Source organism: Rhinoderma darwinii, chromosome 1, assembly GCF_050947455.1.
Source record: "Rhinoderma darwinii isolate aRhiDar2 chromosome 1, aRhiDar2.hap1, whole genome shotgun sequence".
Taxonomy (NCBI): domain Eukaryota; kingdom Metazoa; phylum Chordata; class Amphibia; order Anura; family Rhinodermatidae; genus Rhinoderma; species Rhinoderma darwinii.
The window spans coordinates 630342316-630365820 of record NC_134687.1 but is presented as its reverse complement, the minus strand read 5'-3'; the positions used below and the strand labels follow the sequence as shown (position 1 = coordinate 630365820).

Genomic DNA, 23505 nt, shown 5'->3' with positions numbered 1-23505 from the left:
GGAGTTCAAAATCTTATTTTGCCCTTTTAGCTTTTTCCACATTCCAAACAAGAATACTTTTTTTTAATGCAAATTCTTTGATTAGTTTCAAAATTTTATTTTCATAGAACACATTTTCCACATATAGAACATCAAAATTGCATCTATCCTGTGTGAGTTCTCTCATGTTTAACAAGATTTGATTTTTGGGAAAAACATTTCCCACATTCTGAACATGAAAATGGCTTTTCTCCTGTATGACCTCTCTCATGTTTAACAAGACTTGATTTTTCTGTAAAACATTTCCCACATTCTGAACATGAATGTGGCTTCTCTCCTGAGTGTATTCTCATATGTACAGCAAGATATGCTTTATCTCTAAGGCACTTCCCACATTCTGGACATGAATACGGCTTCTCCCCTGTGTGACTTTTCTTGTGTGTAGTAAGCCTTGATTGATTTGTAAAGCACTTCCCACATTCTAAACATGAATACGGCTTCTCACCTGTGTGACTTCTCTCATGTGTCACAAGAATTGATTTTCGTGCAAAACATTTCCCGCATTTTGAACATGAAAATGGCTTCTCCCCTGTGTGAATTCGCATATGTGTAGTAAAACTTGATTTAACTGTAAAGCACTTCCCACATTCTGAACACGAATATGGCTTCTCACCTGTATGATTTTTTTGATGTTTAACAAGACTTGATTTAATTGAAAAACACATCTCACATTCTGAACATGAATACGGCTTCTCTCCTGTGTGAATTCTCTTATGTATAGCAAGATATGATTTATCTCTAAAGAACTTCCCACATTCTGAACATGAATATGGCTTATCTCCTGTGTGACTTCTCTCATGTGTAACAAGAGTTGATTTTTCTGTAAAACATTTCCCACACTGTGAACATGAATACGGCTTCTCTCCTGTGTGAATCCTCTGATGTTTAACAAGATGTGATTTATTTATAAAACATTTTTCACATTCTGAACAAGAATATGGCTTCTCTCCTGTGTGAATCCTCTGATGTTTTGCAACACTTGTTTTTTCTGTAAAACATTTCCCACATTCTGAACATGAATATGGCTTCGCCCCTGTGTGACTTCGCTCATGTGTAACAAGAGTTGATTTTTCTGCAAAACATTTCCCACATTCTGAACATGAATATGGCTTCTCTCCTGTGTGATTTCTCGCATGTATAACAAGACGTGATTTCCTTATAAAACATTTCCCACATTCTGAACAGGAGTATGGCTTCTCCCCTGTGTGATTTCGCACATGTATAACAAGATGTGATTTCTTTATAAAACATTTCCCACATTGCGAACAGGTGTATGACTTCTCTCCTGTGTGAATTCTTCTGTGCGTAAAACAACCTGAGCTTTTTGTAGACTGTTTACTACATTGAAACCTATTACCCTCTTTCTGACCTGTACTTGTGGTAACAATCTGTAATTGGTCAGAAGTAGGTTTCTCATTATTAGAGGAATTATATGTAAGATCTGTACTGCGAAGTCCTGGATGTACATTAAGGGTAATGAGGTTTTCTCCTGAAGACTGCTGCATGAGATCTTCATCTTCTACTTTATAATTTAGCAATAACATGAAGTTTCCCTCAGAGTTCTTCCTGGGATTTTCTGTTAGGATTAAAAATGGATTTCATGATTTATTTTTCAAACCACATAGTAGACAAATTTATATCATATTAGGCTGCATGCAGTTTTTCCCATAGTCAAAGTGAGAAGTGGATCCAGCAGAAAGGAGACGTTTGAGTTCTTTTCAAAACCACCACTGGCTTTGGCTAAAAAAACTGCACGAAGAACAGCCACAAAAACAAAAAGTGTGATTGCAGTCTTATAAAGCTTTGAATAACACATTAAATGGACACAAACTTCTCATAAAACTTGTGTTAATCTAATAGTATACCTGATATTTAGCAATTTTGCAATTTACTTTCTTCAAAATAATATTGTTTTATCCTTGCAAAGTCTGTGTGAAGTTACTGCCACTCGGTGACTCCCTTTCTATAATTTGATGTCAACTCTCAGTTGTCCTGCAAATTCCATCTCTAGCTATAGAGAAGAGTAGACAGACTACAGGGAGCTTTAGCAGAGAGACATCCCCATTTCCTGCACTCATGGCCTGCCTGACTCTGCAAACAGCCAGTTTATCGCTTCTGGGACTTTTCCTAGTACTGCTTTCTCATTTAATCCAAAATTCTGGCCTACACCCAGTCACCACTTTTATTACATAAACCATGGCTTGATAAAACGAAAACATTTAAAAAACCATTACCTTGTCTGACATTCACACTTGTCCTCTGCCAAAACATTTGACCCTTCAAAACTAATTGAGCATCACTTTAATACAACTTAATATGGTCATTGACCATATAATCTTGGCCATTGTCTACATTCAACAAGATAATGTGTCATGAGACAAAGCACACATCTCAGACTGCATTCACGGACATGACAATGAGGTCTGTATATTCTAATGGCTGCACAGTCACCAGATCTAATTTTTATACAACATCTATAGGACATAGTGGAATAGACAGAGTGAGATTATTAATCACAATCTGTAATAAAGATTTCGAGTATCTGGTTATATCTTTCCACTAAGAATTTAGGCTGTTGTAAGGGGAAAGCGGGTCCTATCAAGTACTAATAAAGGTAAGGTGGTCCTAATGAAATGGCCTCTGAGTGCAGGTGACCTTTACATAAACGTCTTTGGATGTACAATAATGAAATGTGAAATATGATCTTCCTAATAATCATGGATTTGAAAGATTGTTGTACCCTGAAGAAGCATGTGGAGATTGCGTGTTTTGTAATAGCGCCTCAATTCTTGTGCCCAGCCTCTTATTGAATATAGAACAATAATGGGAATCTTTCTTCTCAGCTGTTATTAGAATATCAGTAAGTATTGCATCAAATAAATTACCAAGTAAATTACAAAAATAAAAAGTTTTTTGTTGTTGATTATAACAAAATGATGCTTAACCCTTCCCGCAAAATGATGTACATGTAGGGGATTGGCGGTAAGTAGTGGCATGGAGGCGATCAGCCTGTGGCACTGCTGAGGTGTTATGGAAGCCCAGGTTGCTTTGATAGCGGCCTTCAGCTCGGCTGCATTGTTGGGTCTGGTGTTTCATGTTCCCCTTGACAATACCCCATAGATTCTCTATGGGGATTAGGTCAGGCGAGTTTGCTAGCCAATCAAGCACAGTGATGCTGTGGTTATTAAACCAGGTATTTTGGCAGTGTGGGCAGGTGCAAAGTCCTGCTGGAAAATGAAATCAGCATCTCTATAAAGATTGTCAGCAGGGGGAAGCATGAAGTGCTCGAAAATGTCCTGGTAGACTGCTGCGTTGACTCCCCAAACCATCATGGACTGTGGAAACTTCACACTGGACCGCAAGAAACTTGGATTGATGCCTCTCCACTCTTCCTCCAGACTCTGGGACCTTGATTTCCAAATGACATGCAACGTTTACTTTCATCTGAAAACAGGACTTTGGACACTGAGCAAAAGTGTTGGTCCACTGGGTTATATCAAGTCCAGAGTCAGCGCAGCCGTCTACCAGGAAATTTAAGAGCACTTCATGCTTCCGTCTGCTGACAAGCTTTATGGAGATGCGGATTTCATTTTCCAGCAAGACTTGGCACCTTCCCACACTGCCAAAAGTGCCAATACCTGGTTTGTTTTTTTTAAATCAAACCAGTTTTTATTGATAATACAACATATATCATACAACTCATGTACATTAACTTGGTTCCAACCGTCAATACATTTTCAGTTTTGTACAACATATACAGTTATATGTATCATAACTCCCACTTCCCTCCATCCCAACTCCCCCCCCCCCCCGCAGTACCTCCTCCTTTCCCTGACTCCTATAACCACTCTCTCTCCTGCCTCCTACTGATATATCCATACTTGCCTCCTGATCATTCCACCTTAAGGTGTATTCTACCTCCCTGCAGTGCCATAATTGTGTTCCCATTTTGCCCATTGCTTATCGTATTTGTGTATTGCCCCACGTTTTAGGTATATCCGATGTTCCAATGCCACCGTGTGATTAACGTATTCCACTAGCTCAGACCCCTCCGGGGGATCCGCATTCAACCAATATTTTGCTATTAGTTTCCTAGCATGATACAAAACCTTTTTTATGGCCAGTAATTCAGCTCCATCACCTCCCTCCTCCCCCATGCAGCCCAACACATAGATCTTAGGTTCCAACGGAAAAACTCTCCCAAATACCCTCTCTACCATGCCTCCAACCTCCTTCCAGTAATCATTCAGCTTCGGACAACTCCAGAACATATGCTTTATGTCTGCCCCCTCAAACAAACACCTGGGACACTCCTGCGTTGGTCTGAGTCTCATTTGCATTAACACCTTAGGTGTCCTGTACACTCTATGTAGGAGAAAAAGTTGTGACCTCCTGTGTGCTACATTAATGGAGAGCATTTTGGGCGATTCCAGTATCTCCTCCCACTCATCATCAGTTATATTCGCCACATCCTCTTCCCATTTGCATCTGATCACCCCCATCGGATCTCCAAGGAATTTGGAAAGTAATGTACCATAGATCACAGAAATAATCCCTTTAGTGTCTTTTGCTCCCAATACCTGCTCCATCACTCCCATAGTAGAGCAGCCCAAGTCCACCAATCTACCCTGGGCCTGCGCCGCATGCCGCAACTGGAGGTATTGATAAAACATCCGATGTGGGAGTCCGAACTCCTCCTGTAACTGTGAGAACAATTTGAGACTTCCCCCCTCATATACCTGGTATACATATCTGACCCCAGCTTGTTCCCACTCCTGAAAGCCGTCCAAGATATGGAATTCCCATAAGTATGTATTATCCCATAGAGGCATATAATTGGAGCACCCAGTAACGCCCAGTATTTTTTTGCATTCCCACCAGACCCTATGTATCAATAGCAAAGTCGGTTTCCCTTTCGCCTCCCTCCTCAGTTTATGAGACTCCATTGCCTCTAGTATATCCTCGCCCCGACTCAAATGATGCACCAGTTTCCCACTAGAGTCCCACTCTTCCCTATTCTTCCAACTTTTAAAATGTTGTGCTTGGGCTGCTAAGTAATATATCCACGCATTTGGAATAGCTAATCCTCCCTTTTCCGTTGGTAATTGTAATTTTTCCAATTTAATCCTGGGGATCCCCCTTTTCCACACTAAGTCCCTAAACAGATTATGTATTCTCCTGAACCAGTATTTAGGCAACCACACTGGGGCATTATGCACCACATAAAGAACCTGAGGCATCAGAATCATTTTAATCAGGTTTGCTCTTCCTAGCGCTGAAAGTGGTAGTCCAAGCCATATTCTGGTCTTATCTTTTAGTTTGTCCAATAATGGTTTCACATTCAGCGCAACAAAATCCTGAACCCTCCCCGAGACCTTAATCCCCAGATATTTAAATTCCTTAACACAAGGTACAGCAATTCCCTCCACCACCAGTGGCCCCTCCAATGGTTTGAGTGGCAGCAATGTCGACTTACTCCAATTAATTTGAAGCCCTGAAAATTTGCCAAACCGTTCCAATATGGTCATTATCAACGGCAGTGACCGAACTATCTCTCCCAGGAATAGTAAAATATCATCCGCATATAATGCTATGCGTTCCTCCAGCTCCCCACATCGAAACCCTTCTATACCCGGATGTTGCCTTACCACATTTGCCAGAGGTTCGATCGCTAGAGCGAATAATAGCGGGGAAAGTGGACATCCCTGACGCGTTCCCCTCTCTAGTCTAAAGGAATCTGACATCCGCCCATTGGTTCGAATCCTAGCCACCGGTTCCTTATACAGCAATTTTACCCATGTTATAAAATTATTCCCAAATCCGAACCGCTCCAAAACAGCCCACAGATACCCCCACTCCACACTATCAAATGCCTTAGCCGCGTCTAAGGACAACACTGCTCTACCCTGTGTATCTGCAGCCTCTGTCTGCAAATTCAAGAATAATCTTCTCAGATTAACTGCTGTAGATCTTGATGGCATAAATCCCGACTGATCCGGGCCCACTATCTTAGTCACCACTCTTGTCAGCCTATTAGCCAGAACCTTTGCCAAAATTTTTACATCTGCGGACAGCAGGGATATTGGTCTATAAGAATCCGGCTGTGTTCGATCTTTCCCCTCTTTAGGAATGACTACTATTGCCGCTTCATACATAGTCTGTGGCAGTCGTCCCCTGGCAAAACTATCTTGGAACACCTCTAATAACTCTGGCAGAAGCTCCCCCCCATATGTTTTGTACATCTCTGTAGGTATACCATCCATGCCTGGAGCCTTTTCATTTGCCATAGAACTCACTGCTTCCTGCAATTCCTCCAATGTAATTGGCTCTTCCAGCCACTCTCTCTCCTCCTCCCCTAAGGTAACCCACTCCATTTCCTCTAGATAGTCTGTCAATAGATCTTCCGGATAATCTACCCTCGTACGATACAGCTCGGTATAGAAGGACTTCAACACATCCAGTATGTCCCCTGTTTCTCCAACCAGTGTCCCCTCTTTGTCCTGCAATTGGTGGATGAACGCACCCTCCCGCTGAGGCCTAGCCATATTTGCCAACAATCTGCCCGTCATTTCCCCCTCCTCATAATATTTTTGCTGCAAAAACAACCTTTTATTAGCTGCCTGTTCTAGTTGATGTTCCTTTAGTAATTTTAGGGCTACCTTCCACTGGGCCTTCGTTTCTGCTGTATTATTAGCTACATGAGTCTCCTCGGATAATGTCACCCTTTCCAGTAGATGTTTTCCCACCTGTCGTGATCTATTTTTAATGGTCGTGATTTCCCGGATATACACCCCCCTGATATTCGCCTTCATAGCATCCCATAAGATATCTATAGGTACCGTACCTTTATTAAACTCAAAGTACTCCTGCAAGCTCGCAGTTATTATCTCCTCCCCCACTAGTCGTATCCAGAACGGATTTAGCCTCCAATGCAGTCTTAGCCCCCCTATCTGCGGACTAGTTCGAACTTTCAATATCATTGGGGAGTGATCAGACAGTGACCTTGGCAGATATTCCACCCCTTCCACACACTCAATCCCTAACCCGTTACTAAACATCAAATCTATTCTAGACAACGATCCATAAGTAGATGACACACAAGAATATTGCGTAGTAGAGGGCCACTTTGCCGGCCAAATATCCGTGTACCCCACCTCTATCATGTACTTCCCAAACCGCGTCAGAACAGCCTCACCTACCCCCCCCCCCCTTTTGGAAATTTATCACGTCTTATATCCATTACATTGTTGAAGTCTCCCATAAGTATAGTCGGGACCATCGGCCAACTAGCCAGCCTTTCCAACACTTCCCTTATTGGAACCACCGAGTATGGGGGAGGTACATACAGTACCACAATTATACATTCCCAATTAAACTTACAATGTACCCCTACATATCTGCCCTCTCCATCTTTAAAGGAAGCCAAACAGCAAAAAGGTACATCCCTATGAACCAGGAGACTAACCCCCCTTGAATATGTGGAATGATAGGAGTGAAAGCTGTGTCTAATCCACACCCTATGTGCCTGTTGCACAGTATCAGCGGTAAGATGCGTTTCCTGTAGTCCCATCACTCCAGCAGACTGCCCTTTCAGAAAGTCAAATATAGCTCGCCGTTTTGTTGCCTCTCCCATACCTCTCACATTCCAGGACAAAAGATTTACCCTACCCCCCATCTATCCATTTTTTTTATCTGACAGAGGCCATTACCCTTGAATCCAGTGCCAATCAGAGCGTACTGCATTTCCAACTCCCTTTCCCTCCAAAACATTCTCCTCCCTCCTCCCCCCTCCCTAGCCCGCCCAACATTCCAGAAACTTACCCTCCAAAGAGGGCCCGGGCTGGTGAAGAAATCTCCACCAATGTGACTGTTCAGCTTCCCATTTACACTGCAGAAACACATCTTTTCCCACAATATAAACCTGAGAACCACAAACCTCCCGCCACCTTACTACCATAGACATATAGCATTTTAGTGACTCCAACATCTTCAATTAACCTGACATCTCTGTCTTTCCTTCAGCATTATAAACCTAGAGGCTGCAGCCCCAAATTAGAACAGTAAAATAAAATGCAGAAAAAACAATGCCTTATTCCCCTGTGCGGCGCATCCTCCTTTTTCATAGTAAGCAGAGTCCCCTCTTCAACCATCCACCTGATAATCACGCAGCAGCTTCCTCTCGATTCTGACGAAGGCGATCCTCGTGACTGTCCAGCCATCTTAACGCATCTTTTGAGTTCTCAAAAAATTGTACAGATCCCAGCGCCGCAACTCGAAGTTTCGCCGGGTACAACATGGAGTATTGAACACGCAGATCCCTCAGTCGTCGTTTGATATCCAGAAATTGCATCCTTCTTTTCTGGACCTCTACAGAAAAATCCGGGTAAAATGACACTTTCACACCATTCACCCGTATATCCTGCTTTTCCCGGGCCTGGCGAAGAATTAAATCTCTGTCCTTATAATGAAGCAGCTTTACCAGCACAGGTCTTCCAGGTGGACCCGGGCGAGTTGGTACTCTATGGGCTCTTTCCACCGCAAACAATGGTGTCAACGACTCCTTGCCAAACACCTCCAGTAACCATTTTTCGAAATAGGAATCCGGATTGGACCCTTCCACTTTTTCGGGTATTCCCACCATCCGTACGTTATTGCGACGTAGACGGTTCTCCAGGTCATCCGTTTTAGATAACAAATAAGTAACATCCACAGCTACCGCATTTACATCTCTCCTCATGGGCAGCATTCTGTCTTCCACATCACTGACTCTACCTTCCACCGCTGTTGTACGCTCCGACACCTTCTGCAGATCGTGCCGTATTATGGAAATATCCTCCTTTATTCCGCCCACCTGGCAAGTGAGTTTAGCTAGCGTGGCATTACATAGGCTTACCGCCGAAAAAACATCTGCCAACGTAGGCCCAGGCTTATTTGAATTGTGCGGGCCTCGATCCAGCCCTCCTCCTGAGCTGCCTGCAACATCTTCTCCATTCTCCTCCTCTGAGTCCACCTGTGCCCGCAGCGGTTCATATCTGGACCCGGAGCAGCCTGCCTGCTTTTTCCCTCCTCCTGTCATCTCTCCTCCAGCATCTGCCTTCACGGGTGTCTTTCTGGCAAAGCGCTCCAGTCGGGATGCCGCCGCCCCTCTCAAGTCTCTGCTCTCTGCCATCACGCACATGTCGGCGCCATCTTGTAATCCCAGCTCACCTTCCTCTGCCGCCTTAGACTTCCTTGAACGGGTCATTACAGCCTCCAGATTCTGCAGAATAGTGTCACCAGGTTCTCCTCCTTCTCCCCTCTCTGCACAGGTATGTCTTTGTTAGAGAAATTCAGCCACAGGATGTGTTTCAGAATATCGGCAGCGGGAGCTCCGGTTCCTGCGTCTGCTCACATACGCCGCTAAGCCACGCCCCCTGCCAATACCTGGTTTAATAACCACAGCATCACTGCGCTTGATTGGTCAGCAAACTCACCTGACCTAATCCCCACAGAGAATCTATGGGGTATTGTCAAGGGAAAGATGAGAGACACCAGACCCAACAATGCAGACGAGCTGAAGGCCGCTATCAAAGCAACCTGGGCTTCCATAACACCTCAGCAGTGCCACCGGCTGATCGCCTCCATGCCACGCCGCATTGATGCAGTAATTCATGGAGAGTCGGAGCCCCGACCAAGTATTGAGGGCATTATACTGTACATACTTTTCAGTAGGCCAACATTTCGGTATTAAAAATCATTTTTGGGCTTACTTAATATTCTAATTTTAAAATTGTGTGCTTAGGGTCGTTGTCTTGCTGCATGACCCACGTTCTCTTGATATTGAGAAACATGGACAGATGTCCTGACATTTCCCATTAGAATTCATTGTTCCATCAATGATGGTAAGCAGTCCTGGCACAGATGCAGCAAAACAGTCTCAAACCATGATACTGCCACCACCGTGTTTAACACATGTAGGAGGTGTTCATGCTGGAATGCAGTGTTTTCCCTTCTCAAAAGCATAAAGCTTCTCATTTAAAGAGGCTCTGTCACCACATTATAAGTGCCCTATCTCCTACATAAGGAGATGGGTGCTATAATGTAGGTGACAGCAGTGCTTTTTATTTTAAAAAAAATCGATCTATTTTTACCACTTTATTAGCTATTTTAGATTTATGCTAATGAGTTGCTTAATGCCTAAGTGGGCGTGTTTTTACTTTAGACCAAGTGGGTGTTGTACAGGGGAGTGTATGACGCTAACCAATCAGTGTCCTGCACTCCTCTCCATTCATTTACTCAGCGCATAGGGATCCTGCTAGATCCTTATGTGCTGTCTTATACTAACGCATTAACAATACTGAAGTGTTTAGGACAGTGAATAGACATTCCACGGGATGTCTATTCACAATCTCTGCACTTCGTTACTCTGTCTGTGGTAGTTACTAAGAATTATGTGGATAACGTTATTATGAATTTCTGCAAGCCTCATACAGATGAATGGATAAAGTCAGTGTTTCATCTGGCATTTTTTTTTTTTTTAATTCATACATTTGTAACATGTACAAATAACGAAGCGTGCTGCGTTTTAAAAAACATGCCATGGACCAAAAAAACACACCAAAAGACCAGACAAATGGCACAACTTAAAAATAAAACATTTGTAGTGTGTTTTATACTTCAATATAGACATTCATGTAACATCTCGCTGCAACGTTCTTAGGGGGAAAAAAAATGCATGAAAAACGCAGGGAAAGCCACCCCAAAAAAGATGCACTGTGTGAAACCACTATTAGGGTCAATGCACACAATGCGTATTACGTGCGGTTTTGCTGATCGTTTTTGTGTGGCAAAACTGCAGCATAATAAAATATCAGCACAGGCAACTCGATTCCAGGGAATCTCATGTCCACTCTGTGGTATTTTTCGGGTCGTAAATTGACATGCAGTGCGTATTTTCGAAACCGTGGAATGTCAAATTATCCCGCTTGCAAATTCTCTCCCCCTATTTCTGGAGAAACACGCAGCAAAACCAGCAGAATGAAAACGCTGTGATTTTTCGCAGAATACGCAAGGTGTGCATGTAACCTTATAGTCTCAAGGTTGAAAGTGTCAAAGCAAGCCCTTTATCAGCATTGATTGTGGTGTTTAAGTGGATAAATTGAGTTCTCAGATCTCGGCTGTTAGTGCAGCTGTTAATCACAGCTGGTGCCCCCCCCCCCCCCCCAAAAAATCTAAAGCGAAGCCTAGTGCATGACCGGATTCATAGAAAACCTTGTAGAGAACTTCTATGTGCAGTCACAGCTCCCTCAGGTCCTGCACTATGTATAACACATTGTCTAACGTGTTACTGTAATGTAGAACTAAGGAGGAACCTCACCTTAACAAACCTCCCAATTCACTTTCTAAATTCATCATTACTTACCTCTGGTAACACCTCCTGGAATTCCCTCCCTTACTTCACTCTTACACGGTTGATCGCCCCTCATCTGCTCTTCTTCTGCTTCATCCTCTGCTTTAATGTTAGTCAGATCTTCCCCCTGATTTCACATATGTAACAATTCAGTACAATACAAGAGAGAGTGCGAAGAATCTAACAGATTAACATAAGAACCCACCAAAATCTATGATCACATCTATGACCGAAGGACCAAAAAGCTCCACACCCCCCTATATAGATCTGGTAAAGGGCTCAGCTTCATCTACCTGATGATTCTCTGGGACATTGTGATTTTCCTCTGGACAGTCCTGGGAATACAGAGGACTGGGACATCTCTCTGGTGGATTTCTCCTACTGGTTCCATCTGTAGGAAACACACAGTGAAGGAATAGATTGTTTACATGTGAAGATGGGAGTAGTATCTAAGTGACCCTCAAAACAGATATTTTTTTCTTACAACTAATGAAAGTCTCCCCCTCATTACACTGCTGATGAGCCATTAAATCCGTCTCCTCTTCTTCTGCTTCATCTTTAACCTCAACCTTAATATCAATCAGATTTTCACCCTAAATAGCCAGGAAAAAAAATAATTCAAATGAACTTGGGGTGAATTACTTTATAGTAATATTTTGGTGAGACTTTGGCGCCATCTACCTGATGATTCTCTGGGACATTGTGATTTTCCTCTGGACAGTCCTGGGAATACAGAATACTGGGACATCTCTCTGGTGGATTTCTCCTACTGGATCCATCTGTAGGACACACACCATGACTGAATACATTACTACTATAGATCTGTCTATACATCATACACCCCTATGTTTATTGATCAGAGCCAAAATTACAATATTGTGCTCCACACCACTTGCGCCGAGGTCCAGTGATTTGCAAGCCGTAGTCCTATTGTGGTCTACCAAAGAGAATGGCGGGACGCCGACTGCTCCCTGCATTGCCATATTATACAAATGCACTCGCACGCTAAAGATGTGGATACATTTGAAAGTGGCAGGACACAGGAGTCCGATCAAAAACAGTACCAGGCGTTGCCTAGACGGGTCTTTGAACATTACCACCGCTGCCCAATAGGGAATTCTAAATCACAGGAGATTGAATGCACAGTCAGAAAAAGTACCTGTAGTACTGAAAACAACTTCTCCTAAATTACTCTCCAGAAGGGATGGGAAAACACAGAGTTATTGGAGAAAGCTCTACGGTAATATACCCAAAGTTTATTTTCCCTAGTGCTGTTATGGCAAATGGGGAAAAAAAATATATAATAATTACTTTTACCAGTAATTGGTTTTCGATGAGACCACGACAGCACTATCACTGTCCTCCTCAATAAATGTACCGATTATCCAGAACATTAAACCCGCTGACAGGAGAAGTGAAGAACATTGAGGATCTAGTGACAATGACGCCTGACAAGGGGTGGGATATATTAGGAGGCAAGTGTACAGTCAGTTCTTGAAGTTGATGTGTTGGAAACATGGGCCAAATTGTGATGTCTAGACGACTGGGTCAGAGTATCTCCAAAACGTCAGGTTTTATGGGGTCTTCACGGTATGTAGTGCTTCATATCTACCAAAAGTACTCCAAGGACAACTGGTAGGCCAGCAACAGGGTCATTGGTGGCCAAGGATCATCTATGCACGTGGGGAGCGAAGACTAGCCCATTTGGTCTGATCCCACAGAAGAGATACAGTACCAGAAATTACTGAAAAAGTTACTGATGGCTATGATACAAAGGTGTCAGAACATGCAGAGCATCGCAGCTTGCTGTATATGGAGCGGTGTAGCCGCAGACCTGTCAGAGTGTGCATGCTGACCTCTTTCCACCGCCGAAAGCACCTACAATCGGCAGGTGAGCATCAGAATTGGACAATTGGAGAAATAAAAAAAGTGGTCTGGTCTGATGAATCAAGTTTTCCTTTACATGATGTAGACAGCCGGGTGCGTGTGTGTCACTGAGCTGGAGAAGAGAGATGGCAGAAAAATGCACTATGGGTAAAAGGAAAATCGGTGGAAGCAGTGTGATGCTCTGGGTAATGTTCTGCTGGGCCTGGCATTCATGTGGCTGTGACATGTACCACCTACCTAAACATTACTGCACACCAAGTACCCTGCTTCATGACAGTAGTAGTTCCTAATGGCAGTGCCCTCTTTCAGCAGGACAATGCCACAAGTTGACTTGTCTCCAAATCCCCCAGATCTCAATCGAATCGAGCATCTGTGTAATAACAAGTCTGATCCATGGAGGCCGCACAATTTACAGGACTTCAAGGAGTTGCTGCTAACGTCCTGGCGCCAGATAACACAGGAACCTTCAGAGGTCCAGAGCTGTTTTGGCAGCATGGGGGCGACCTGTACATTATTATGCAGGTTGATTTAATATTACGGCTGATCGGGATCGACAGAGATAGACATTTTACATAGTTTGTGGAGTATACAAGGTCTAAGTCCTCCAGGTTTGAACGTTTTATACTTACAAACCCCAGTTCATCCAGAGGAAGGAAAAAAACAACAAGAGGACTTGTTGGCTCTCCTAACATGTCCGTATAGTAAATACTTCTATTCCCCATGAACTAACAATTCTGGAGCAGCTTTTCTTAGAACGCTACGTTATGCCGTTCCTCTGTTGTTCCTACTGGAAATGTAAGAATAGTTACCATTCCTCTTATGAAAGCGGCGTGTCCCTACACCTTCTGATATGGTCAGCACTGATTGTAGAGTGTCAGACTGTGTAAGCAAGGGCCACCAACTGGTGACACCTAGTTTTCAATTAATTTATACATTTCTAGTAGGAATAAACAGAGCAACAGCACAAGGCAGAGTTCTAAGAAAAGGTGCTCTATGATTTTTAAATTATGGGAAATGCAAATTTTAACTATACTTAAACCTCAAATGACCCAGAGGAGAAAGACAATCTTTACATGGCAAAGTCCCAATTCTCCATGAAGCGGGAAAACACCTCCCTGCCCCGGTGGACAATCGGACAGATCCCTGGATCCACATTCTACATTACTACCAGTAACGCTGTATATTGTGTCTTACCAGGAAGATATCTACCCCCTTCTTATATCTCTCCACACTTTACCATTACCAAATCCTGAGGGAGCAGGTTCTATAACTTTACGTTTCGGACAGTGATGTGCGGCTTTTGAAGTTTGCCATAAAATTGCACTTTCTTTAATAATAAGCAGTGACCCCGTGTTTTCTGTTGGGTCCATGAAAATAATATGTTTACTACATTGGTTTTATAGAGATATTTATATAAAGATATCCCCATCCCCCTCAGCCTTCTCTTCTCTAGAGAAAATCCATTTAGATTTGATGACCTTTCTCCATAACCGAGATCTTCCATACCTCCTATTATCCCCAAATCCAAAATATCTGACCCCATTAAAAAACATGACGGTCAATTGGTGAAAAAAAACACTTTCGGAAAAACATTTGATGATTTTATCTTCCTCTGTTCTGATTAAGAGGTGGGCACCTAACTGTCTGCCATTAATATATACTTATAAAGCATATAGACAGCGGGTATTTGTTATAACTTGAAATTGCAGAAATGTTTAAGGATCTACTAGCAGAATGTCATATCCATGTGCAGAAGAGTAGACTCCAGTATTATTAGATCTCACACGGAACCTGCAGAACATCTTTCCTCATAATGGTCATGTCCGCTGTTCCCACATGGTAGAACTTTACACTCCTCATGTTGGAGAGATTATAAAATCAGCGCAGATCAGTCACTGGTTATATAAGAGAATGTTCACACACAGCACATTGACCACACAACATATTGCTGATTTGGCAGCTAGAACACTCTGGTCCGTACATCTGTTACTAGCAGCACACATGTCCGGTCTGACAGGGATGATAAACTGGAGTATGACATAGTGAGAAGTGCACGGTGATCCCACCTCCTCCAGACATGTTTAGTAATTGTATGCTGCTTGTAGAGTGACTAGTGACTGCCAGACATGAAGGGAGAACTATGGGATAGACGCGATGTTGTACTCGCTCTATAAAAGGAAGGAACCTTCTGCCAGATGTATACATCAAGAGGATTTTCCAACTTAGATCTCTAAAAGAACGCTCCGACGTATGCCACTGTATAGTCATATAGCGGCATACGTTGCCTATAAGATCGCATGTAAAAAAAAAAAAAATGGATATGGAGCTGCATGCTTTTTTTTTTTTTTTTGAGGGGTACATCTGCATAGAATAGTGTAGTCTACTATACGAGCCCGAGCTTGTAGGTCATATTTGGCAAACATAGGGCTCTGAGGTGATGTGAAAGTAGCCTAAATTTGGGAGCTCTTACATTGCATGACAATACGCACTGCACAGGACGGTACGAAGGCTTCAATGCGGCGACCAGTGCCAGCCTGTGCCCGCAGTAATAACCAACAAAACTTTAAAAAAATTATGCCTCTCTCTCTTCGTACCTTGTGATGTGCGCGGCCAATGGTTTTCCATCATGACCTCCTCGTACAGATCCTTGTGTCCTTCTAGATACTCCCACTCCTCCATGGAGAAATAGACAGTGACATCCTGACACCTTATAGGAACCTGACACACACAATGATACAGTCATTACCCAGACACCTCCAGTGCTGTTACTGTAGAATTTCCCAGCATTCCCAGGAGTGTCACCTCTCCAGTCAGCAGCTCCGTCATCTTGTAGATCAGTTCTAAGATCTTCTTATTGTTCTTCTCATGTATCCGGGAGTGAGGGGGAGGCTCTGTGATGGGGCTCTGACTACTGCTCCATCCTCCTGACTCATGGATGATGGGAGTCATACAGTCACCCGATGTCTTCTTCACTATTGTGTACTCCTGTATATGGAGAGAGACACTTAGAGAACTGAACACAGTATTCCCCCCTCAGAGGAAAATTGTGACCCCGCTGTATAGAGCTCTAGTGACCCCACATCTGTTATACTGGAGACCTCACCTACAAAAAGACATTGAGAAAATAGAACGAGACCAAAGACGACAACAAGAACGGTGGAAGGTCTGAAGAATAAAACTGATCTCCTGGAGGAAAGACGGGAAAGGGGGGAAAATAGTGGAAACCTTTAGATATGTTACAGGGGGGAAGAAACTAAACACAAGAACAAGGGGAACAATCTGACATTAGTTGTGGGGGGGGGAGGGGGGGGATCAGAAGCAATGTCAGAAAATATTATTTTACTGAAATACTAGTTGCTCGGAGCAAACTTCCAGCAGATGTGGTTGGAAAATCAGCAGTAAGTGAATGTAAACCGGCTGGGGAGAAACATAGAACTATCCTAAGAGAAAACTAAAAATAAATAACATTGGGGGCGACTAGATGGACCATGTGCTCTCCTCCTGCCGTCATCTTCTAGGTTTCTATATAGAGGTGATCCTATTCCTCCTGGTTCCTGGTCATTCTCCTTGCTCTACAACATTACTATTGCTGCATTGGTGACAGGACACATAACTGACCATATTGGTGGCTGATCTTCAGCTTCTTGACGTCACTTGGAAGGTCTAGACGCTGTTATACAGGACACTGGATTCTTCCTATTACTTCCTATTATGTGTTGTCCCTTCCCTATGTGTGACTTGTTCTATAATGTAGAAAAGTTTACCTCTCCGCTCAACAGGTAGATGATCTCCAAGGTGAAGTTTAATATTCTTCTGCTCATCTCATTCCTGTCCTTGTCCATTCTTGGTGGGTCATTCAGGAGAAGGAAAGTTGCGGGGGAGAAGATGAGAAAACTGGAGGATCTGGAGGATCTAGTACTGCAGACGTCTTTATGAAGAAAGGAGAAGATGGAAATCATACAGGGGACAACATCATGTGTGACATTCAGAACCTCACTTATTGATCATTACATATATAATATTAGCCAAGTTACTTCTGAGGCCCCCTGTACATGTAGCTTTGCTGCAAATTTTCCGTTGGGATTCGCGGATGGAAAAACTGCAGTGAAATTACAGTAGCAGCAATGTGGTTGAGATTTTAAAAATCTGCTGAAAATTTCCAAGCAGAAATTGACCTGCAGTACGGATTTTTAAAAAAAATTGCAGCATGTCAATTAATTCTGCGGAATCGTTGCATATTTGTTGTGGACTTTCCCCATTAAGTTTAATGGGGAAGTAAAATTCTGCAACAAATTGCAAGTCTTTGCTGTGGAAAAATCGTTAGTCAATACTCATTCCTCCCTCATCTGGTTTCAGTGAAGTCAGTCTCCTGGGATGACATTTCATCTAATGCAAACGCTGCAGCCAATCACAGACTGCAATGGTCACATGGGAGAAAACGTCATCCCAGGATGCCGGCAGCACAGACACCAGCCCCAGAGGAGTGACGATTCGCTATGGGAGAACTGTAGGAGTTAAGTATTGACTTTTTTTCTCTCACCTCATTACGTGTCTGCGGCGGCAAATCTGGCCAAAAGTCCGCACCAAATCAGTGTGGACACTCAGCTGGAATTCCCTGCGGTACCTGTGTTGGATTCGCTGCAGAGTTTTCCACAGCAAATCCAACCCATGTGCCTTACACCTGCTACAAACCGTGGCTGAGATTTACTAAGCTAAATGCGCCAGAATTTTGGCTCAATTTGCACCAGAAAAATTTTGTACATGCCTTGTGCCAGATTATGTGTTTTAGACACTTTTTGCACCTCAATAGACAATGTTAGAGGGGTTATGAGGGGCTACTGCTACAGCGATTACATAGTGGGCACGGTCACATGACGACGAGTCGTGTCGTGATGAAGGTAGGCTGTGCCACTAGACTTCTGGTCCCCTGGCAGCAATGTAAAAATCTATTAAAATCTCATGGGGGACAGGAATGTATATTAGCAGTGTACTCACATACTGCAATATGAACACTGCTAATTTTCAATCCCTTCATAACCCCTTTAAAGTGTCGGCAGATGGTCGGCCAAACGAATGATGATATGGACGCATTTTCCCGATAATTGCCCCTAGAGTGTTTTCCCATTTGAGATCAGGACTGTAGGAAATGATTCAGGATTGTGTAAGAGTTACTCCAGAGACCCCAAAACGAGGACGTCTCCCCCCACAATTTATGCGAGAGTGAAATACAGAGTCAGACTCGTCTCACCACTGAAGGTTATTCTCACCGTGGTCATAAAAAGCCGATCCTGGAATTATAACAAAGCTACAAATAGTTCTTCCTCTTGTACAGATAACGGGGTGTCATTAGTAAGACAGATATAGACACAATTAGGGTTGGGCAAATTTGCCCAAAAAATAAAAATCTAGTTTATTTTTTAACTCTACGGCCAATTTTCGATTTAAATCTCGATTTTCTTATTACTCTTAAATAAAACGGAAAAAAATACCAAAAGACAATTCAATAAATAATTTCCTTTATAGAAATAACTTATAATAATTGTACGTAACTTCACAACTTTTAATCTCTGCAAATGCTTTTTTATCAGAAATATTATTGGAAAAATGTGTATCTAATTGTTCCCCAGCAGGGAAGAGGTTAACAGAATCTATAAATAAGTATGCACTCATTGTGCACCAACATCCCTCTCTGCCTGTCACCACCTCCTACAGTGTAAGCGAGAGCAGTCTAAATTTCAGCTGCGCCAGGCAGATAGCGCCGAGTCAGCACTCTGTAGAGATTACATTATAGTGTCTGCAGTGTCAGCCGGATTTCCCAGCCTGACCATGGTACTTGTGAACGGGACTCCTGGCATCATAGTCATTTAGGTTACAGTCACACCACAGTGAAAAAAACATGGGCATTAACCCCTCCTCGACTGCCATGCGGCTATATACGTTCTAACTGCCGATGCCCCGTGCAGTTAGCACTCATATAGACGTTTGCAGCGTGCCTCTGGGTTTAAGGAGCGCAGAAGATGCTTCAGCGTGAGCAGCTCTGCACTAATCTATGTGTCGGCTCTCTTTACGAGTGCCGACACCTCTTTGACTTAGGCCCCATTCACACGAGAGTGAATCACGTCCGTGTGCTGCGCGTTGAAACAACGCACAGCACACGGACCCGTTGATTTCAATGGGGCCATTCACACATGCGTGATTTTTCATGCAACGAGAGTCCGCTGCGGGCAATTCACTGTATGTCCTATATTGGTGTGTTATCACGCACCTATGCGCCCATTGAAGTCGTGTGCGGTGCGTGATTTGCCCTTCAATTCAGTTGAAAATAATAATAAAAATAGATGTGCTTTGTGAGTGCGTGAATAACTGTGCGTGAATAGCTCCTAGTGGGTGCCAAAACGGTGCGATCTACAAGGGGGGCGGGGGGAGGCTGTGGTGCAATCTACAAGGTACAAGGGGGGGTGCGATCTGTAAGGGGGGGTGCTATCTACAGCGGGGCAGTATTTATAGTCCCTGCTTCCCCACGCGAGCTGTATCATTTTGTTCACTCAGTACAGCAGTTCCATGGAGAAGCAGGGACAGAACGGGGCGGACCCGGCAGTGACGAAGCGGCGGGGTGGAGCTTCCCCTTGCAGCTTGGCATGACGGCGCTACTAAAGAATCGATTCTACGATCCTGTTAAAAAACAGAATCACGAGAGTCCTTGAGGACGAATTAATTTGATCAAATCGCCAAGCCCTAATTACAATACATCGTACGTCATTTATTTAATCCGCTCTCTACAATGTCAGGTTCAATATGTCGGTTGGACATGAATGGTGCGAACACATAAACCCCTTCTAGATAGTAACAAGAAAGACACCAGTAATCCAACAGTCATGTCCTAACACTATTTACATAACGGCTATTTGTGCAGGCATAGAAAAAGTTAAAGGGTAACCAAACTTTCAAAAATTTTTTGACATGTCTGACATAGTGACATGTCAGAAGTTTTGATCGGTGGGGGTCCGAGCACTGAGACCCCCACTGTTCGCTAAAACGAAGCGGCAGAAGCGTTTGGGCGAGCACCCTGCCGCTTCGTTTCTGATCGGCTTTCCTCAGAAAGGCCGAGCCAGCGGCGTACGGACTCAGGCTCACCCGAGCGCTTCTGACACTTCATTTTCGTGGCGTTTTTCGCTGTGTTTTTTACGGCCGTTTTTCTGTAGAGTCTATGAAAAACGGCTCCAAAAACGGCTGAAGAAGGCAGCGGAAAAAAAGTGGCCCGTTGGAACAGAACGCCGCTTTCCCATTGAAATCAACGGGCAGATGTTTGGAGGCGTTCTGCTTCAGATTTTCGGCCGTTTTTCGCCCGTTTGCAGCCCGAAAAACGTCTGAAAATAAGCCGTGTGAACATACCCTTATGGTCGTGTGCATGAGGGAACAGTGCTTAGGTCCATAACTGCCCCGCTCACTAGCTATAAAAGCGGAGCAGGAACATAGACCACGAACCCTTCTTTTTTTTTCTTTTTTTTAAATATAGTACGTTATCTCTTGGATTAATCTAATAGGTAACGTCTAGTAATACTGACCCTCCGAACTCCTCTTCAGGTCCAGGTGCTACCGCACTGTCACCTGTGAATCACTAGATTTAGAGAGGTGCGGTCACCTGTTCTGACATGTCTATTATAGTAAATCCATGTATTCCCCGTGATATAACAATTCTGGAGAATCTACTCTTTGCTGCGATGCTCCTCTGTTGTCCCTCCTGGATATAGATGGCTAAAGCCTGGCCTACGTGGAGACTTTTTTATGAAGCAACTGATTTTAACAAGAGTTAGGCTGGGTTCACACGACCTATTTTCAGACGTAAACGAGGCGTATTATGCCTCGTTTTACGTCTGAAAATAAGGCTACAATACGTCGGCAAACATCTGCCCATTCATTTGAATGGGTTTGCCGACGTACTGTGCAGACGACCTGTCATTTACGTGTTGTCGTTTGACAGCTGTCAAACGACGACGCGTAAAAATACAGCCTCGTCAAAAGAAGTGCAGGACACTTCTTTGGACGTTTTTGGAGCTGTTTTCTCATAGACTCCAATGAAAACAGCTCCAAAAACGGACGTAAAAAACGCTGCGAAAACGCCGCGAAGAATGCAGCGAAAAACACGAGTTGCTCAAAAAACGTCTGAAAAGCAGGGTCTGTTTTCCCTTGAAAACAGCTCTGGATTTTCAGACGTTTTTGGTCACTACGTGTGCACATATCCTTACAGCCGCAGTACTACAATTTTAAAAATCAATTACTAGCGTTTCAAAAAGTCTCTGTGTAGCCCAGACCTAATAATGGAGTCGCTGTAATAGACAGTAGACATTGCTTTGGCTGTAATGGACGGACATCACTCCAATCCTCGACGTTTAACTACTAAAAAAGCCACAATAAATATGGGATGAGTTCACAGAGTTTTTTGCGATGATTTTGATGCGGAATTAGGGCCAAAAAACACCCCGAATCGCCTTTCAATGGCAGGCAGAGGAGTTCTTTTTCCTCGGGCAACATGTTCTTTCATGGAGCGGTTCCTGCCTCCGACCATTGATTGAAATCAATGGGAGGCATAAAAAATGTGGCGCTTGTTTGAAGCGTTCTTTGCATTAGATTCATTTTACAAAGCGCAAAAAACAAAAAACACTCAGCAATAAAATAAATGGAGCAGTGGTCGAGCATGCTCACTACGGCTCACTGCCGCTCCATTCCTGTGGGACTCCCAGGAACGGCAAGGTAAGCCTGGTCTTGTGATTGGTGGAGGTCCCAGTGGGGGTGGAACCCCTAAGATCAGATATTTATAAATAATAATTATTGGAAACCCCCTTTAAAACATGTGATCAGTGGCCCGAAGTCATGTAACCCTCTAAATCGCTTTTGGCTGCCCACTTTGATGCCCATTTTTGTGCCAGTTAGGGTATGTTCACACGGCCTATTTACGGACGTAAATCGGGCGTTTTGCCCCGAATTACGCCCGAAAATAGCGCCTCAATAGCGCTGACAAACATCTGCCCATTGAAAGCAATGGGCAGACGTTTGTCTGTTCACACGAGGCGTATATTTACGCGCCGCTGTCAAATGACGGCGCGTAAATTGACGCCCGCGTAGAAGAAGTGACCTGTCACTTCTTTGGCCGTAATTGGAGCCGTTATTCATTGACTCCAATGAATAGCAGCGCTAATTACGGCCGTAATTGACGCGGCGTTCAAGCGCCTGCACATGCCGGTACGGCTGAAATTACGGGGATGTTTTCAGGCTGAAACATCCCCGTAATTTCAGCCGTTACGGACCCCCGCCGTGTGAACATACCCTTATTGTTTTTTTCGGGCGTTATTCTACTCAGGCCCCAGGTCATTTATCAGTATAATAAGTTCTCTATATGCTGTATGGTTACAGAATAAATAAGAACCGGCACATAGAAAACAAACTTCAGCCTCTCGTACAGGGAGGGAGAACAACTACTGACTACGAGCGACTCTTCATATCACGGCTGATAACAGAGAGAACACACCCGACCAGAGCCTACTCTATAATATGTCACCTGACCACTGCATCATGGCTGATAACAGAGAGCGCTGCTCTATGATGTGCAGACCTTACATGGCTGATAACAGCGAGAACACAAGACCAGCGCTGCTGTATAATAAGCAGACCTCAGATGGCTGATAACAGAGAGAAAACCCGACCAGCGCCTGCCCTTTAACAAGCTTACCTCACCACTGCATCATGGGAAATCTTCTAACTGATAACAGAGAGAACACAACAGCAGTGACTACCAGTCATAGATACTCGACCAGCGCCTAATACAATAGCTAAAGGACCTGTGATGATCTCACGATCATGTGACCGACAAGTGGCGTATGAAAAACCTGTAATGATCACGTGACATGAGGGGGCGGGGCTACTAGTATCTGTGGAGAAGTGACCGATTCAGTATTTTCTTCTATAGGTTGTCAGCAAGTGTGTGAGAGCTGGAGCCAGGGGACTGCTGGGAGTTGTAGTCCTCTCTTCTTAAACCCCTTCCTTTAATGTCCTCTGATATCACATAACAGCCTAGACATGCTGTGAGTTGTAGTCCTCTCTTATAGCTCCTCACTGTAATGTCCTCTGATATCCCATAATAGCAGCCTGGACATGCTGGGAGTTGTAGTTCTCTATTATACCTCCTCCCTGTA

At 43.7% G+C, this 23505-nt stretch overlaps 1 protein-coding gene across 2 annotated transcripts; it reads right to left on the bottom strand.

The window, feature by feature from the left end:
- Window positions 1-126: 126 nt before the first annotated feature.
- LOC142658175 (uncharacterized) lies at window positions 127-23134 on the bottom strand. 2 transcript variants are annotated; one of them, XM_075834055.1, is made up of 9 exons: window positions 23043-23134; window positions 17080-17243; window positions 16118-16300; window positions 15910-16033; window positions 12110-12207; window positions 11913-12021; window positions 11722-11819; window positions 11441-11555; window positions 127-1615 (listed from the first exon to the last, which is right to left on the bottom strand). In XM_075834055.1, the coding sequence occupies exons 2-9, from the start codon at window positions 17155-17157 to the stop codon at window positions 144-146; spliced, it is 2277 nt and encodes a 758-aa protein (XP_075690170.1). In that variant the 5' UTR covers window positions 17158-17243; window positions 23043-23134; the 3' UTR covers window positions 127-143. The 2 variants fall into 2 exon arrangements, with proteins under 2 accessions (XP_075690170.1, XP_075690206.1); XM_075834091.1 differs by lacking the exons at window positions 11722-11819; window positions 11913-12021.
- Window positions 23135-23505: the final 371 nt, after the last annotated feature.

Excerpts from the sequence above, each read along its gene's own strand:
- LOC142658175 (XM_075834055.1), bottom strand. The coding sequence starts at position 17,157 with ATGGACAAGGACAGGAATGAGATGAGCAGAAGAATATTAAACTTCACC. Across the intron at positions 12,022-12,109 it reads ATGTCCCAGAGAATCATCAG|GGTGAAAATCTGATTGATAT; the intron begins GTAGATGGCGCC and ends CTGGCTATTTAG. Across the intron at positions 1,616-11,440 it reads TCCAGGAGGTGTTACCAGAG|AAAATCCCAGGAAGAACTCT; the intron begins GTAAGTAATGAT and ends TAATCCTAACAG.